This window comes from Pleurodeles waltl, chromosome 2_1, assembly GCF_031143425.1.
Source record: "Pleurodeles waltl isolate 20211129_DDA chromosome 2_1, aPleWal1.hap1.20221129, whole genome shotgun sequence".
NCBI classification, from domain to species: domain Eukaryota; kingdom Metazoa; phylum Chordata; class Amphibia; order Caudata; family Salamandridae; genus Pleurodeles; species Pleurodeles waltl.
In genome coordinates this window covers 87,725,231-87,743,360 of record NC_090438.1, presented here as the reverse complement: position 1 = coordinate 87,743,360, position 18,130 = coordinate 87,725,231, and the positions used below count along the sequence as shown (strand labels likewise).

Below are 18,130 nucleotides of genomic sequence, written 5' to 3'. Positions count from 1 at the left end.
TCAAATGATGAGGGAGTGAGTCCCACGGTTTTGCTGCTGCGAACAAGAAAGCTCTACCTTCCCATCTCTCCTTCTGGATTCCAGGCACTGACATTAGATTAAGATGAGCTGAATGAAGATTTCTCCCCGGAATGTACCAATGGAACATTGACTTAATTCCGTCTGGGCTGGTAAAGGGCCTTGTGCACTATGCGCAGGGCCGTCAACATAATGTGCTTTTTTATAGGGAGCCAGTGTAGATCAAGTAGTCCCCTAGAAACCGACTGTTGTTTTGGAATACCTAAAATAACCCTCGCCAACGTGTTCTGCACTAACTGTAGATTGGCTTTTGTGGTGTTATTGGTGTCTAAATAGAGCGCATTACAGTAATCAGTCCTTGACATAACCAATGCCAGGGCTACCTGTTTTCATACTGAGAGGGGGATAAAGAACGAGTTACTTACCTTCGGTAACGACTTTTCTGGTGGATACATTAGCTACCTGTGGATTCCTCACCTCATGAATACTCCCATGGCGCCAGCATTCTACGGAAATCTTCTTACTAGTCTCTGCACGTCGACGAGGACGTCACTGTCTCGCACGCGACGCCGTCTGACGTCATACAGGCAATAAGAGGTCCTCGACGACGTGCGGACGTCAGTACCAATCATTTTTTACGTGCATGAGAACAACCAGGCAATGCAATGAAAGAACAAAGCAACATCCATTATATTGTAAAAATACACCACATTGTATGAATAACTGTAAATCTTTTTTATGTACATATATATATATATATATATATATAAAACTCTTTCTTTTAAAAATATATACACACACCAAGTATATACATAAAGATATATACACATATACCCATATATATATATAAATATATTATATATATACATCTATTGCACCCTCAAAGATCAAGAGGAGCGCACTCAAGGATTACTTGGCAAGACCATAAAGGCAACGGGGAGGCGGGTGGGACCGTGAGGAATCCACAGGTAGCTAATGTATCCACCAGAAAAGTCGTTACCGAAGGTAAGTAACTCGTTCTTCTGATGGATACAACTACCTGTGGATTCCTCACCTCATGAATAGAGTCCCAAAGCAGTACCACGCCCGGCGGTGGGTGCCTAAATGGTCAAACCAAGAAATCCTGCAGCACTGACCGTGCAAAATGGCCGTCCCTTCTAACCTCAGAATCTAAACAGTAATGTTTTGCAAAAGTGTGAAGGGACGACCAAGTTGCGGCCTTGCAGATGTCGACCACAGGAACACCTCTGGCTAAGGCCGAAGTGGCCGACTTAGCTCTGGTGGAATGAGCTCTAATGCCCTCAGGAGGATCCTTCTTTGCCAAAGAGTAACATATTTTAATGCAAAGAACAACCCACCTGGATAGTGTTCTCTTGTGGACTGCCTTTCCTCTCCTCTTGCCCACGTATCCAATAAACAGCTGATCCTCCAGCCTGAAATCCTTTGTTCTATCGATAAAGAAGCTCAACGCTCTCTTTGGATCCAGACGGTGCAGTCTTTCTTCCTCTTTGGAAGGATGAGGCGGAGGATAGAACGTGGACAAAGTAATTGCCTGAGCCAAATGGAAGGGTGAAACAACCTTCGGGAGGAAAGCAGCCTTGGTCCTCAACACCACCTTATCCCCATAAAAAGTTGTATAAGGGGGTTTTACTGATAAGGCCTGCAACTCACTCACTCTCCTTGCTGATGTTATAGCTATCAGGAAGACTGTTTTTAAAAACAAATACCTCAAGGGGCAAGAATGCATAGGTTCAAAAGGGGACCCCATAAGGAAAGTCAGGACTAAGGACAAATCCCATTGCGGCATAACGAATGGCTTTGGAGGATATTGATTTAGAAGACCTTTCAAGAATCTGATAACAATAGGGGATTTAAATAAAGATGGTTGGTCTGGAAGACATATGAAGGCTGACAAGGCCGATAAATAACCTTTAATGGTAGCCACTGCACAACCTTTCTGCGCCAGAGATAGAGCAAAAGACAAAACGTCCGATAGATGAGCTTGTAAAGGATCAATCTGCCTCTCTCCACACCACGTAACAAATTTAGACCACCTATTAGCGTAGATAGATTTAGTGGAGTGTCGCCTGGCCGCTAATATAACATCCACTACCTCAGGCGGGAGAGAGAAGGAACTCAGGTTGCCCCGTTCAATCTCCAGGCATGTAGGTGCAGACTCTGGAGGTTGGGGTGTAGAACCTGCCCCTGCGACTGCGAGAGGAGGTCTGCCCTGAAAGGGAGACGGAGCGGCGGGCACGTTGAGAGTTGGAGAAGGTCGGAGTACCACACCCTCCTTGGCCAATCCGGAGCTATTACGATTACTAGAGCCCGGTCTTGGCGAATCTTCCTCAATACTCGAGGAATCAAGGGTATGGGAGGAAACGCGTAAAGCAACTGGCCGCACCAGGTCATTTGAAACGCGTCCCCCAATGCTTCCTGCATCGGATACTGAAGGCTGCAGAACAACGGACAATGCGCGTTCTCTCGAGTGGCGAACAGATCTACCCGAGGAAACCCCCACTTCTGAAAGATTAAACGGACTTGATCTGGATGGAGACGCCACTCGTGGTCTGCCGAGAAGTGGCGACTGAGACTGTCCGCACGCACGTTCAAGACTCCGGCCAGATGGTTTGCTATCAAGCAAATCCGATGGTCCTTTGCCCAGGACCATAGTCGAAGAGCTTCTCTGCAGAGAAGGTACGACCCCACTCCTCCCTGCTTGTTTATGTACCACATCGTGGTAGTATTGTCCGTTAGGACCTGTACCGACTGACCACGAAGGGAAGGGAGGAAGGCCTTGAGAGCCAGACGTACAGCCCGTAACTCTAACAGATTGATGTGAAAAATCTGTTCCTCTGGAGACCAAAGACCTTTGATCTCCAGATCCCCCAGATGAGCTCCCCACCCTAGAGTGGAAGCATCCGTTATGACTGTGGCCACTGGTGGCGACTGCTGGAACGGTTTTCCTTGTGAAAGATTGTTGCTTGCAATCCACCACTTCAAATCCACAGCAGCATCTCTGGAGATCTTGACAGTACCCTCTAGATCCCCTCTGTGTTGAGACCACTGCCTTCGGAGGCACCACTGAAGAGCCCTCATGTGCCAGCGAGCATGCGTGACCAACAGAATGCAGGAGGCAAAAAGACCGAGCAGACGAAGGACCTTGAGGACTGGAACTACCGCTCCATTTCGAAACATTGGAACCAAATCCTGAATATCTTGAATCCGCTGAGGCGGAGGAAAGGCCCGACCCAATGTCGTATCCAGTACTGCCCCTATGAACAGGAGGCACTGAGAGGGCTCCAGGTGAGATTTGGGCTCGTTCACCGAAAAGCCCAGGTCGAACAACAACTGGGTTGTTGACTGCAGATGACGCAACACAAGCTCCGGGGACTTGGCTTTGATCAACCAATCGTCCAAGTAAGGGAATACTGCTATCCCCTTCCTTCTGAGCTCTGCCGCAACCACCGACATCACCTTCGTGAAGACTCGAGGTGCTGAAGTAAGACCAAACGGAAGGACCGCAAACTGGTAGTGTTGCGATCCCACCACAAACCGGAGATACTTCCTGTGTGACTTGAGTATCGGGATATGAAAGTAAGCATCCTGCAAGTCGACAGACACCATCCAGTCTTCCATGTTCAACGCCAAAAGCACCTGTGCTAGGGTCAGCATCTTGAACTTTTCCTGCTTGAGGAACCAATTCAAGATCCTCAGGTCCAGAATTGGTCTCAAACGACCATCCTTCTTGGGAATCAGGAAATACCTTGAGTAAACTCCTTGACCCCTTTCCTGCTCCGGGACCAACTCCACCGCGCCCTTTAAAAGGAGGACTTCTACCTCCTGTTCTAGCAACAGGAGGTGTTCTTGTGAACAATACGAAGGGCGGGGCGGGATGAGGGGCGGAAACTCCCGAAAGGGAAGGGTGTAGCCTTTTCCCACAACACTGAGAACCCAAGTGTCCGACGTAACAGTCTCCCATTTGGTGAGAAAATGCTGTAATCTTCCCCCTACAGGAGAGGAGTGAGTGGGAAATGGTGGAAGCCTAAGGCTGCTTCCCCTGCTGCACCCCGCCAGAGGATGAGGAAGAGGCAGAGTGCTGCTGAGAGGCTCCCCTGGTGCGGACCCTACCCCTCCCCCTAAAAGATCTATAGGGATGGGAAGAGGCAGGTTGCTGATATCTTCCCCGAAAGGAAGAGGAGGAAGAGCCACGCCCAAATCCACGAAACCTCCTGAAGAATCTGGAAGAGGCCGTGGAAGAAGGAGCTTGGAGTCCCAACGACTTAGCCGTGGCCCTGCTCTCCTTAAAACGTTCCAAGGCCGAATCAGCCTTAGCCCCAAACAGTTTGTCCCCATCAAACGGGAGATCCAACAATGTGGACTGTACATCTGCCGAAAAGCCCGAGTTACGTAGCCAGGCCTGTCTCCTTTCCACCACAGTTGTGCCCATTGCTCTGGCTACCGAGTCGGTGGTATCCAGTCCCGTCTGGATAATTTGGGTCGCAGCAGCCTGGGCATCAGAGACAAGATCCAAAAGACCCTGGGGAAGCTCTGTAAACGAAGAGGAGATGTCATCCATCAGAGCATGAATATACCTCCCCAGGATACAGGTCGCATTAGTGGCTTTTAACGCCAGACTGCAGGACGAAAAAATCTTCTTCGACTGCGCCTCTAGCTTTTTTGAGTCTCTGTCCCCAGGCACCGTCGGGAAAGAACCAGGCGCTGATTTGGACGAACAGGAGGCCTGCACAACCAAGCTCTCCGGCGTAGGGTGCCTAGATAGGAAACCAGGATCAGTTGGAGCCGTCCGATACATCCTGGCCACGGCTCTGTGAACTGCTGGGGAAGATGCCGGCTTCTTCCACACCTCTAAAACCGGATCCAGCAGAGCGTCATTAAAAGGTAATAGAGGCTCCGCCGCGGCTGAGGCCGGATACAACACCTCTGTCAAAAGGTTTTGTTTCGCCTCCACCACCGGCAAAGGCAGGTCCAAAAAACTAGCTGCCTTCCGTACCACTGTATGAAAGGAAGCAGCTTCCTCGGTATATTCCCCCGGGGACGAAAGGTCCCACTCAGGGGAAGTGTCCAGCCCACTGGCCGACTCCAGTCCACGCAGCCCATCACCCGAGTCCTCTAGCTCTCCTTCCTCTAGGGCTCGTTGGTACTCCTGCTCCTCTAGTACCCGGAGAGCACGCCTCCTTGAATGCAGTCGTTGCTCAATCCGCGGAGTCGACAACACCTCCGCCGAAGTCGGAGATCGGCGCCGATCTTCCGAAGCCACCGACGCCGCATCCGGCGCCACAGGTAACTTCGGCGCCGACTGAAGAGCAGATGAAACGGATGGACCCACCGGAGTCACAGGCCGAAATCTCGACGTCGACGGGATGGAAATCCCTGGGGCCAATCCCTCCGAAGCCATCGGAGCGGCCACCGGCGCCGACACTGGCGCCGAGCCCACGTTCCCAAACGGGAGAAAGGGCATAAAGGGTGCCGGCCGAAGAGGCGCAGGATCACCCAAAGAAAAGGCCAAAGGCCCAGCCGGAGCACCCCCTGGAGCCATCTGTTGGAAGATGGCATACATCGCATTCAAGAATGCAGAACTATCGGCTCCAGGGGTGGGAAAAGCCGGATACTGGGGTGCCTGACTCGGAGGCGACCCCGACGCCGGCCTCGGCGTCTGCGCCGGAGAAAACACCTGAGGCTCCAATACCTCAATCACCGACGCCTGTCCAGGCGAAGTTGGAGACGTCGGAGAGAGCAACGGCGTCGAAGGATGCGGCGTCACCGTGGGGCTGACCTCCCATGTCCTCCGGCGCCGATCCGGAGACCTGGAACGAGCCTCCCTTGAATGACGCCGAGATTCTCTACGGCGCCGGGAGTCTCGATGACGCCGATGTCTTGGAGAAGACTTTTTCTTGTGATGCTTCTCCTTTGACTTGGCCATAAACAGCTTCGCCTCTCGTTCTTTAATGGCCTTCGGATTCATGTGCTGACACGAATCACAAGTCGAGACGTCGTGGTCGGAGCTCAAACACCAAAGGCAATCGGAATGAGGATCCGTCACCGACATCTTGCCTCCACACTCACGACAAGGCTTAAATCCAGACTTTCTCTGCGACATTATTTCCACAGAGAAAGAGTACGCAGCAAGATATACACTGTAACCGCAAGAGTAACAGTTGCTCCCTCGAAGATAACCGTTTCGAATGCACGGAAAAAAGGGAACTGACGTCCGCACGTCGTCGAGGACCTCTTATTGCCTGTATGACGTCAGACGGCGTCGCGTGCGAGACAGTGACGTCCTCGTCGACGTGCAGAGACTAGTAAGAAGATTTCCGTAGAATGCTGGCGCCATGGGAGTATTCATGAGGTGAGGAATCCACAGGTAGTTGTATCCATCAGAATGGAAAGATTTTCTTCAGCATTCTGATGATCATGAAACAAATTGATGAGGTACGACTGGCCTGCAGCTTCAGTGAGAGCTCATTGTCCAGGATCACCCCGAGATCGGGTGGTAGGTTTTGAGGTCATTCGGGTGCAGACTGGGCATCTTAAGAAATGGCTCCACTACCGCTTCCTTCCACAACTGAGGGTGGCAACCAGAAGAGATGGCTTTATTCATCATCGATGAAAATGGGTGCGCTACCAGGCCGGCTACCATGTATAGAATTTTAGGTGCGCATGGTTCAAAAGGGCAACCCGATTTGGTGCTAAGAAGGTGCTGTTTCACCAGCTCTGGGGTTAGGAGAGGGAAGATCGTCAGTGTTGTGGTTGGTTCCTTGGCTGTTAAAGACTTAGGAGTTTCTAACTGTAGCTTTCTGTTTTAAGACCAGGGCCCAGAGTTAAGAGGGCATAGCCCCTCCTTGTGCCACATTAGCATAATTATTTTACGCTAATGTGGCTCAACGAGGCCAAATTCGCCATGCCAGATTTACACTTTGTAATCCCTTGCACCACATTATGCCTGCGCCAGGCATAATATATGCAAGGGGGGTGTTTCCCCGTTAGGGGCCCCACAAATATGGCGCAGTGGAATCTATGAGATTCCACTGCGTCATTTTTTGTGGCATTTTTAACGCCTGCACAGAGCAGGTGTTAAAAGGAGGCACACCATTATTTATAATGGGCTTCTATGTACTTTTCAGGATTAGCTGCAACATTTTGGGCGCTAATCTTGAAAAGTACAACAATAGCATAAAAAATTGTGATGGTGCGCTGATTATTAAATAAGGTGCACACATGGTGGTGGTAGGGGGGCGCAAGAAAAGTGGCGCTACTTGTAATGTACTGCCACTTTTCTTAAATCTGGCCCCAAGTGTTTTCATCTTGTACTTTAAATGCTTTAAGTTCTTTATAAATGTTGGCAATTTTAGATTGAAAGAACTCAGCTAACTGGTTGCAGAGTGCTTGTAAGCCTTCAGTTCCTGGCGTGGCTGGAGGTGTAGACAGCTGCTGAACCAATTTAAAGAGCTCTTTAAGAAACGCTGTGGTTTCAATTTTATTGGTGCAGTGAGTGGCGTTCTCTTTTTTCAGAGCTAAGTACGGCTCATAGTTTCCTCCAGGCACGTTCCTGGCAGCACCAGGCCTGCCTGAGCAGCCTCAGACTGTCTGTGAACCAGATGGCTGAAGGAAGTTTTCTCCTCAACTTAACTTTCTGTATGGGAGCTAGGTTATCAGCGGCCTCACCCAACCAGGCTGAGAGATCCTCTGACCCTTCCTTCATCCATCCCCTCCTGGGCAACAAAGGGCCTGATACCTGGCAGAGTTTCAAAAGCTTCGGCTGACACCCCCTTCTAGTCCCTCCTCCATGCTTTGCAGTTGGAAAGTGTGCCCCTCCCTTCGGAAGGAGGCAACATAAGTGTGAAAAGAACTGCCATATACTCTGACAAACTTAGCAGAATTGCGTGCTGAAAATGACAACCAGGAAGGGGGGGGGATTTTTGGAAAAGATAGCACCTAATGTATTTCCTGCAGCGTGGGTAGAGACTATAACCAGCTGTGGCAAACCAATGCAGGCTAGAGTCTCTTTCAGAGATAATAATTTTTATCAGCACTGTCCTCAAGATGAAAATTAAAGTCCCCCAAAATGGTAAATTTACCATTATCCAAAAAAGGTTCTATGAAGTTCGGAATTTCAGTCAGGTATGCGTTCCTAAAACCAGGGGCCTGTAGATTAGCATTCCAGAAGAGGAACTAGTGGGTGATAATTTAATCTTAAACTGCACAGAGTCACACAAGCTACTGCCTAAATTAAGGCTCAAGGTGGCATTGGTATTGTGAATTTTAGACCCACGCCAGTCCTCCTCCTGGCCTGCCTACTCTATCCGGTCTGAGGATTGAAAAGTTAGGAGGAATCACATCCACCAAACTCAGGGTATCAAGCATCATTAGCCCACGATTCTGTGATGAATACCCACGCGGGGTTATGAGCAGACAGAAATTCAGCAAATTCAAGTTTGTGTTTTATTACTGACCTCCCAATAACTAAGAACCATTTAAGTTTGATCTCCCGGATTACTGCTTCCTTGGAAGGTATTCTGAGACGAGCTAGCGGGCAAATAGGGATCCTCAAATTCGCAGGTGTTACACAAGCACGATTTAGAGTCATACACATCAACAAAGCCAAATGGTGCACATAGGACAGGCTAACCCTCCCACTGTAGCTTCAATAGTTGATCTCTGGTATGTATAGTAACTGTGGGCATTTCTGGGCCAGCGGAACCAGGGGTCCTGGTGCCGGGCACAGTCCGCACTTACCCCTTAAGTACCATCTCTAGTGGCAACAGTTAGAGTGCTAGCTTCCAATATGCCCCCCTCTAGCCACCCAGGAAGTAAGCAGCATATCTCTTTCCCTTTGCAACAACCAGTTTTTAAAGAACTGTAGCGGTCCCGGGAAAGGAGAAGTGCAGTTAATTAAATAGACGCCGCAACTCAAAAGCAGTTTAAAGTAACATAAAAAGCAATTCAAACAGTCTAGTACGTCTGGCCCTTAGTGGGATTACTGGTGTGTCCTCGCACTCATGCTCCTTAAGTAGCATCTGTAGTGGAAACAACTAGAGGGCTAGCTTCCACTATGTCCCCCTCCAGTCAACCAGAAAAACAAGTTACTTACCTTCGGTAACGCTTTTTATGGTGGAAACACTAGCTACCTGTGGATTCCTCACCTTATGAATTCTCCCATGCACCAGCTTCCGACAGAAAATCTTCTTCCGAGCTCTTCACGTCGAAGAGGACGTCACAATTGCACGGCTCCACGCTACTTCGTCTGACATCACCGTGCCAATAAGAGGTCCTCGCCGGCGTGCTGATGGCAGTTTCACCCCTTTTTTTTACGTGCCTTTGAGGCGAACAGGTGAAAACCGACCTCACAATAGCTCAAATGAATACAAATATACATAAAATCATAATGATGCAATAAAATCATGACCATCATTTATTTATACACATAATTACCAAAACCTATGTACACATGTAAAACAAAAATCTTGGTATGACCAAACAGGCAACGGAGATGCGGGCGGGACTGTGAGGAATCCACAGGTAGCTAGTGTATTCACCAGAAAAAGCGTTACCGAAGGTAAGTAACTTGTTCTTCTGATGGATATAACTACCTGTGGATTCCTCACCTTATGAATAGAGTCCCAAAGCAGTACCGCACTGGGAGGTGGGTGCCTGACTGGTTACACCAAGAAATCCTGCAATACAGGTCTTGCAAAATGGCCATCCCTCCTAACCTCCGAGTCCAAGCAATAATGCTTTGTGAAGGTGTGGAGGGACGCCTAAGTTGCTGCCTTGCAAATATCCACACCGGAACCCCTATAGCTAGGGCCAAAGTGGCAGGCTTAGCCCTGGTAGAATGGGCTCTAATACCCTCAGGGGGAACCTTCTTTGCCAACGAGTAGCAAACCTTGATACAAAGAATGACCCACCTGGATATCGTTCTTTTGTGGTCCGCTCTGCCCTTCCTCTTTCCAATATATCCCTTGAATAGCTGATCTTCCAAACAAAAGTCTTTTGTCCTCTCAATATAAAAACGGAGAGCCCTTCTGGGGTTTAAACAATGGAGCCTCTCTTCCTCCTTTGAGGGGTGAGGAGGAGGGTAGAAAGATGGAAGGGTAATGGTCTGCCCCATATGAAAAGGAGTGACAACTTTTGGTAGGAAAGCCGCCCTGGTTTTCAGCACCACTTTATCAGGAAAGAATAAAGTAAAGGGAGGTTTAACACAAAGAGCCTGAAGCTCACCAGCACGTCTAGCTGACGTTATAGCTATCAGAAAAAACGACTTAAGAACTAAAAACCTTAACGGGCAAAAATTCATGGGTTCGAACGGTGAACCCATTAAAAAAGTTAAAACGAGATTCAGATCCCAATGAGGCATAAGAAAAGGAGTGGGAGGAAACCTATTAGTCAAACCCTTTAAGAATCTAATAACAATAGGCGATTTAAACAAGGAGGGCTGATCCGGAAGGCAAAGAAAGGCTGATGGTGCCGCCAAATAGCCCTTCACAGTAGCAACTGCACAACCCTTCTGTGCCAAAGCTAATGCAAACAACAGAACATCGGATAGATGGGCCCTCAAAGGATCAATTTGCTTCTCTCCACGTCAAGCCACGAATTTTGCCCACCTGCCGGCATAAACGGTCTTAGTGGAGTGTCGCCTAGCCGATAAAATAACATCCACTACCTCTGGTGGGAGAGAGAAAGAACTCAGGTTGCCCCGTTCAATCTCCAAGCATGAAGATGCAGGCTCTGGAGGTGGGGGTGTAGAACCTGCCCCTGCGACTGTGAGAGATCTGCCCTGAGAGGGAGACGGAGCGGAGGGCATAGTGAGAGTTGAAGAAGGTCCGTGTACCACACCCTTCTTGGCCAATTCGGGGCTAATAAAATGACCTGAGCCCGATCTTGGCAAATCTTCCTCAGAACCCGAGGAATCAAGGGTATGGGGGAAACACGTAAAGCAACTGGTCGCACCAAGACATCTGAAATGCATCCCCCAAAGCTCCTTGCACTGGATACTGGAGGCTGCAGAATGACGCGCAGCACGCATTCTCCTGAGTGGCAAACAGATCTATCCTTGGCGACCCCCACATCTGAAAGATGTGAAGGACCAGATCTGGATGGAGACGCCACTCGTGATCGGCCGAGAAATGTCGACTGAGAGTGTCCGCACATACGTTGAGCACTCCAGCCAGAGAGCCTCTCTGCAGAGAAGGTACAACCCCACTCCTCCATGCTTGTTTATATACCACATCGCGGTAGTGTTGTCCCTCAGGACCTGAACTGACTGACCGCAAAGGAACGGGAGGAAAGCCTTGAGAGCCAGACGTATCACCTGCAACTCTAACAGACTGATATGAAAAGTCTGGTCCACTGGAGACCAACGACCCTTGATCTCCAGGTCCCCCAGATGAGCTCCCCACCCTAGAGTGGAAGCATCCATCATGACCGTGGCCACTGGAGGCGGCAGTGATAATGGCCTTCCTTGAGAAAAGTTGCCGTCCACAGCCCACTATCGTAGATCCGCTGCAGTATCTCTGGAGATCATTATCGACTCCTCGAGATCCCCTTGTGTTGAAACCACTGCTTGCATGAGTGACCAACAGAATGCAAGAAGCGAACAGACTGAGCAGGCGTAGGACCTTGATGACTGGAACAACCGCTCAAATTTTGAAACATTGGAATCAACGCCTGGATGTCCTAAATCCGCTGAGGTGGAGGATAGGCCCGATTCAATGTCCCCTATGAACAGGAGGCGCTGAGAAGGCTCCAGGTGAGACTTGTGCACGTTTACTGAAAAGCCCAGACTGAACAACAACTGAGTTGTCATCTGCAAGTGATACAGCACGAGCTCTGGAAACTTGGCTTTGATCAACCAATCGTCCAGGTAAGGGAATACCGATATTTCCTTCCTTCTGAGACTTGCTGCAACCACCTCCATCACCTTCTTAAAGACTCGAGGTGCTGAAGTAAGACTAAACGGAAGGACCGCAAACTGGTAGTGTTGCAACCCCGTCACAAACCGGAGATATTTCCTGTGCGACTTGAGCATAGGGATATGAAAGTAAGCATCCTGCAAGTCGACAGACACCATCCAATCCTCTCTGTTCAACGCCAGAAGTACCTGTTCTTGAGTCAGCATCTTGAATTTTTCCTGTTTGAGGAACCAATTCAAAATCCTCAGGTCTAGGATTGGTCTCAATCGACCATCCTTCTTGGGAATCAAAAAGATCTCGAATAACAACCCTGACCCCTTTCCTGCTCTGGAACCAACTCCACTGCACCTTTTGATAACAGGATTTGAACCTCCTGCTGCAACAATAGGAGATGGTCTTCTGAACAAAACGAGGGACGGGGAGTGATGGGAGGGGGAAACTCCTGGAAAGGGAGAGCATATCCTTTCCTCACAATGTTCAGAACCAAGGAGTCTGATGTGATTAACTCCCACTCGTGGAGAAAAAGACACTGGGGGTCATTCCAACCCTGGCGGTCCATGACCGCCAGGGCCGGGGACCACGGAAGCACCGCCAACAGGCTGGCGGTGCTTCCAGGGCCATTCTGACCGCGGCGGTAAAGCCACGGTCAGAAAAGGGGAACCGGCGGTTTCCTGCCGGTTTTCCCCTGGCCCAGGGAATCCTCCATGGCGGCGCTGCTTGCAGCGCCGCCATGGGGATTCCGACCCCCTTCCCGCCACCCTGTTTCTGGCGGTTCTTACCGCCAGGAACAGGATGGCGGGAACGGGTGTCGTGGGGCCCCTGGGGGCCCCTGCACTGCCCATGCCACTGGCATGGGCAGTGCAGGGGCCCCCTAACAGGGCCCCATGAAGATTTTCACTGTCTGCTTTGCATACAGTGAAAATCGCGACGGGTGCAACTGCACCCGTCGCACCCCTGCAACTCCGCCGGCTTCCTCGTTGCAGGGCCTTTCCCGCTGGGCCGGCGGGCGCCCTTTTGGCGGTCGCCCGCCGGCCCAGCGGGAAAGCCAGAATGGCTTCCGTGGTCTCCTGACCGCAGAGCGGCCATTTGGCGGTGACCGCATGGCGGGCGGCGACCGCCATAATCTTCCCCCTACAGGAGAAGTGTGGCTTAAAATGGGCAGAAAACTAGGGCTGCTTCCCTTGTTGTTGTCCTCCAGAGGAAGAGGATGACATAGGATGCTGCTGGGTGTCCCCCCTTGTCCAAACCCTCCCCCGCCCTCTAAAGCGTCTATAAGGGAGGCTGGTAGGCTGTTGGACTGTGGACTGGGGTCTCTCACGGTAAACGGCTCCACAGCCAAACCCCCTGATCCTCCGAAAGGACCTGAAAGGGGTAGTAGTGGAAGCCTGCAGAACCAAAGATTTTGCTGTGGCCCTACTATCCTTAAAGTGCTCTAAGGCAGAGTCAGCTTTAGCACCAAAAAGTTTGTCCCCATCAAAAGGCAAGTCCAAGAGAGCAGTCTGGACATCCGAGGAAAAGCCAGAGGACCTCAACCATGCATGCCTCCTGGTGGCAATAGAGGTACCCATCGCCCTGGCCACCGAATCTGTAGAATCCAGACCAGACTGGATTAACTGCTTTGCTGCGGCCTGAGCATCAGACAGAAGTTCTCCAAACTGTCCTTGCACCTCCTGCGGCAGGTCCGGAACCATAGCTCTAGCTGAATCCATCAGGGTGTGCACGTATCTACCCAACACGCAGGTAGCATTTGCTGCTTTGAGGGCCATACTGCAAGAAGAAAAAGTCTTCTTCGCCGACTGCTCCATCCTCTTGGATTCTCTGTCCGACTGAATCACAGAGAAGGAGCCTGGAGCAGACCGTGTGGAACAAGAGGCTTGAACAACCAGACTCTCCGGGGTAGGATCTTTTGACAAGAATCCCGGATCCCCAGGAGCTACCCTGTACCTCCTTGCCACAGATCTGTTGACAGCTGGTGACGACACAAGCTTCCTCCATACGTCTAAGATAGGCTCCGTAAGAGCATCATTAAACGGAAGCAATGGATCCACCGAAGTAGAAGAAGGATGCAGGACCTCAGTTAAGATATTTGTTTTGACCTATGCAGCAGGCAACGGAAGATCCAAAAATGTGCTGCCTTCCTAACCACTGTATGGAAAGAGGCCGCCTCCTCCGTAAACTCCCCTGGTGAAGAAAGGTCCCATTCCGGGAAGTGTCTAGCCCACTGGCCGAGTCAAGCCCTTGATATTCCCCCATGGGCTCCACAATCTCTCCTTCTTCCAACACTGCCTCTGGTACTCCTCTTCCTCCAAAAGTCTCAAAGCCTTTCTATGCGACCTCAGCCTGGCCTCTAACCTTGGCGTCGACATAGAATTAGCTGATGTCGATGACACCGACTTCAGAACTGAAAGGTGCAGACCAGGAAAAGAAGGCTGACTACGGTCTAATACGGAGCCATCCGGCGCCAGAGCAGATCCCATCGGCGCCGAGATCACCTGAGGCTCTGTCATCGGCGTCGACTAAAAGGGTGACGACACCGGCGCTGCAGGTCTAAAAGGCGACGTCATCGGAAACCGCAGGTCTCTAAGGCGACGTCACTGGTGCCGAACCGGCACCTTCAGCCAGATAGAAGGGCATAAACAGTGCCACCTTGTAAGGAGCCGGGGAGCCCAACGAAAATGCTAAAGGACCCGTGGGACCAGCTGGTGCTCCTGCAGGGGCCATAGCATTAAACATAGAAAACACGGCATTTAAAAATGCCGCCGGATCCGCTCCCGGAGCCGGGAAGGCAGGAAACCGCTGGTCTCCCTGCTGCACCTGTGCCTGTTGAGCATCCGAATCCTGCGCCACAGGTGAAAAGCGAGGACTCTCTGGAGGTGCGACCACCTTGAAGACCGACGGCACCGGAGAAGCCTGAGGGCTCTGAGGTTGTGGAGTCACAGTCGGACTAACCTCCCACGTCGCACTGTGCCGTTGAGATGGAGACCTGGACCTTGAACGGCTCTGAGCCGAATGACGCCGAGAGTCATGATGACGTCGCCTCTTGTGCTTCTTCGACAAAGTGTGAGAAGATGACCTGTGATGGATCTTGTGTCCTTTTTTCACTTTAGCCAAGAAGAGTTTGGCATCCCTCTCCTTCAGAGCCTTTGGATTCATGCTCTGGCAGGATACACACTCCTCAACGTCATGCTCGGAGCTCAAACACAAAAGGCAATCATCATGAGGGTCAGTGACCGACATGCGACCCCGCACTCTCGACACGGCTTAAATCCTGACTTCCTAGGAGGAGACACTGTAACCAGAAACAAGATAGTAACCAGAAAGAAGATGGAACACCTTCAACAGTAGCGAGAGCTAGGAGAAAACCGTTAGCGTCGAAGGCACAGAAAAAAGGGAACTGACGTCAGCGCGCCGGCAAAGGCCTCTTATTGGCACGGTGACATCAGATGGAGTCGCGTGGAGCCGTGCATTTGTGACGTCCTCGTCAACGTGGAGAGCTGAGAAGAAGATTTTCTGTCTGAAGCTGGCACATGGGAGAATTCATAAGGTAAGGAATCCACAGGTAGTTGTATCCATCAGAAAGCGGGTAGCATATCCCTTTCCTCCGCAACAACTGGTCTCTAATAAACAGAGGCGAACCAGGGAAAGTTTATTTAGTCACATGTAAATTTACCCTTACACTCTGCAGTAACGTTACGGCTTTTGGCTATTTACTATTTCCAGGTGTAAAGTTGCTGCAGAAAGCAGACTTCCATGTCCCCATATCTGAAAGCAGGTGGTGGAGCCACATTTACAAGTGCAAAGTAACTACTAGTCACTTTTCCACACATGCAGATGCCCCCATCATCGGGGCAGATGCCTACCAATTGTAGAGAACAGTAAAAAGTTAAAATCTTTATTCAACTTTAAAATATTTTAGTAAGCTTATTTTAATGTCAAACATTGATATATAATAATTTTATATATATTTTTAAAACCTGTAATAAAAAATTAGAGCACTATTATCTTAAAAGTGTATTAAAAATTAACCAAAATAGATTTAATATATGAATTATCACATATTTAAACATTGCTAAAAATTGCTAAAATGTATGCATAGAATACATTTTAATTAATTCTTTTTAAAAAATCCAGTTGCATTCATGTTTTAATTTTGAAATGTTTATTAAAATATATGATAAAGTGTTATTTGTTTAAGTTATATATACTTTTTACTATTAAATAAAATGTACATATATATTTCAAAAAGGCCAAAATACGTTAATTTATCACTATTTGATACAGGATTTATTTTAAGACCATACCTCCATTGTTTTCTATGGGAGGGTGTTGCAATGCCTTTGTCTGGCCATGTGGGTGGTGGACTTACTCCAGGTCTGAACTACAATACTTTTACAGCTGTTTTGGGAAGTGTCTGGCTGTTGTACCTACAGAAGTGCAGTTTATGAATATCAACGGGCTTACTCTTTTGTAGCATGGTGTTTGTCCCCCATAAACCCCTCCTTAACCTTCTTGTAAGCAGTCCTTACCATCTCTAAATCCTTCCCATTTTTAGTAATCATTTTCCATGTTTTCAGCCCCTTCCCTGTCCCTTCCACATTTACAACAAATTGTAGGCGAACGTGTGCGGAGATCTGCGGAATAGTGGTGAAGATCTCCACACAAAAAAGATAGGTGAGGCAGATGAGAAGGCCTCTACATGTAGGTTTGTGAATAGCACTTTGAAGTACATGAGTAGTAGCATTGCAGTTTCTTCTAAATGTACTACAAAGTGGAGCTTGTGAACAAGCCCACAAAGAACAGGGATTCTACCTGAAATAGGGAGCCCCTTTCATGTAGTCACCATTTCCAGCAGAAATAAAGAACACGCAGGGAAAAAACAACTGCCAAACATTTCTTTACAGTTTTTACTTAAAACATAGATTCTCAGTAGCCTTTAAATGACTACAATCAAATAAGCAGTTAAATTATGAATACGTTTTCCATAGGATGAACACCATATTGATTTAGGGGTCTGCAGTACTTCAGTACTTAAAACAGTGTTTCTGATCAGAAATATACAAATAGTGTTGTTAACTACATAATTTCCATGGCAGTACAGGTAATAATGAAATAGATGTTTACTTGCACCGACAGTCATTTAAGATTGAACAATGTTATTGTGATATAGAAACCTTAGAACATGTACTCAGTATACATGCAGAGGTGAACTCTGATAAGAACTATGAATTACGATGCATGACGGTGTAATACTTCAACATAACTTTAACAATACCAATATATCAAGGGCATGTAATAAACAAAGCAGGGCAGAGGTAGCCTTACCAAGGAGCGGATAAGGTGAGTCATCCTTCCCAGACAGCACATAGAGGTGGTAGTCACTCGGTCGACCCTAAATTTGTGAGAAATAAATGAAAACGTGAAAATGGTATGAGAAGTAGGCACATGAAGAACTTACACACAGGAGCTGAAATTGGAGACATCTGGCAGTCCCAAAAAACCTTTGGGTATAAGCACTATATATTGTAGGACAGGATAGAACCGGACAGGATACAGTAGAATTGTGCTAAGGAAAGAGTGATTAATCTCTGCTCTCAGAGATCCTTTATGTAATGGATAGAGGACGCCAACAGGCTCCAAGGGATGGCCTCTATGACACAAGGAGGAAGGGCCACTGTTCAGGATTAGGAATACCAATCTGCAGGTACACCACTGTGACACAGGTAGGGTTCACAATTCAGGAAGTAAAAGGCCAAAAGAGAATGGTTCTTTTCATTGTATTCTTGATCAGTTACCAAGTAGATATATCAAGTATGTTTATTTTTTTGGTGCAAATCTTTCTATTTAAAAAAAGAAATCCTGTCCCCAATGGCATAAGAATAATTAAAAGACAAGAAGATCTATGTAAATCATTCTGCTTTATAACAGTGTCACCACAATTAAACCAAAATTATACTGAACAAAGAAAGACACGATTCAACCGCCAATTACTCATGCCTTAAATTAACTATAACTCGCGCACTGTGCGATCTGTGCGACTGTGTAATCAATGATGTAATTTCAGATGTTAATAATGATGTCATAGAACATGTCATGAGTCATGTAATATGTGGGGTAAGTAGCAGTGCCTGGCGAGGGTGTGTGCTATAGTAACTTTAGGGCACAAATAATAGTTACTAGAA

The 18,130-nt window shown here is 48.5% G+C and overlaps 1 protein-coding gene across 2 annotated transcripts in view; it reads right to left on the bottom strand.

Annotated features, from left to right (window-relative positions):
• Positions 1-18,130, bottom strand: part of LOC138261443 (rho GTPase-activating protein 20-like) — a 306,296-nt gene that overhangs the window by 75,315 nt on the left and 212,851 nt on the right. For both annotated transcript variants that reach the window (XM_069210394.1, XM_069210402.1), the window contains one exon: positions 17,274-17,340. In XM_069210394.1, the coding sequence (XP_069066495.1) occupies positions 17,274-17,340 (67 nt within the window). The remainder of the gene's footprint in view (positions 1-17,273; positions 17,341-18,130) is intronic.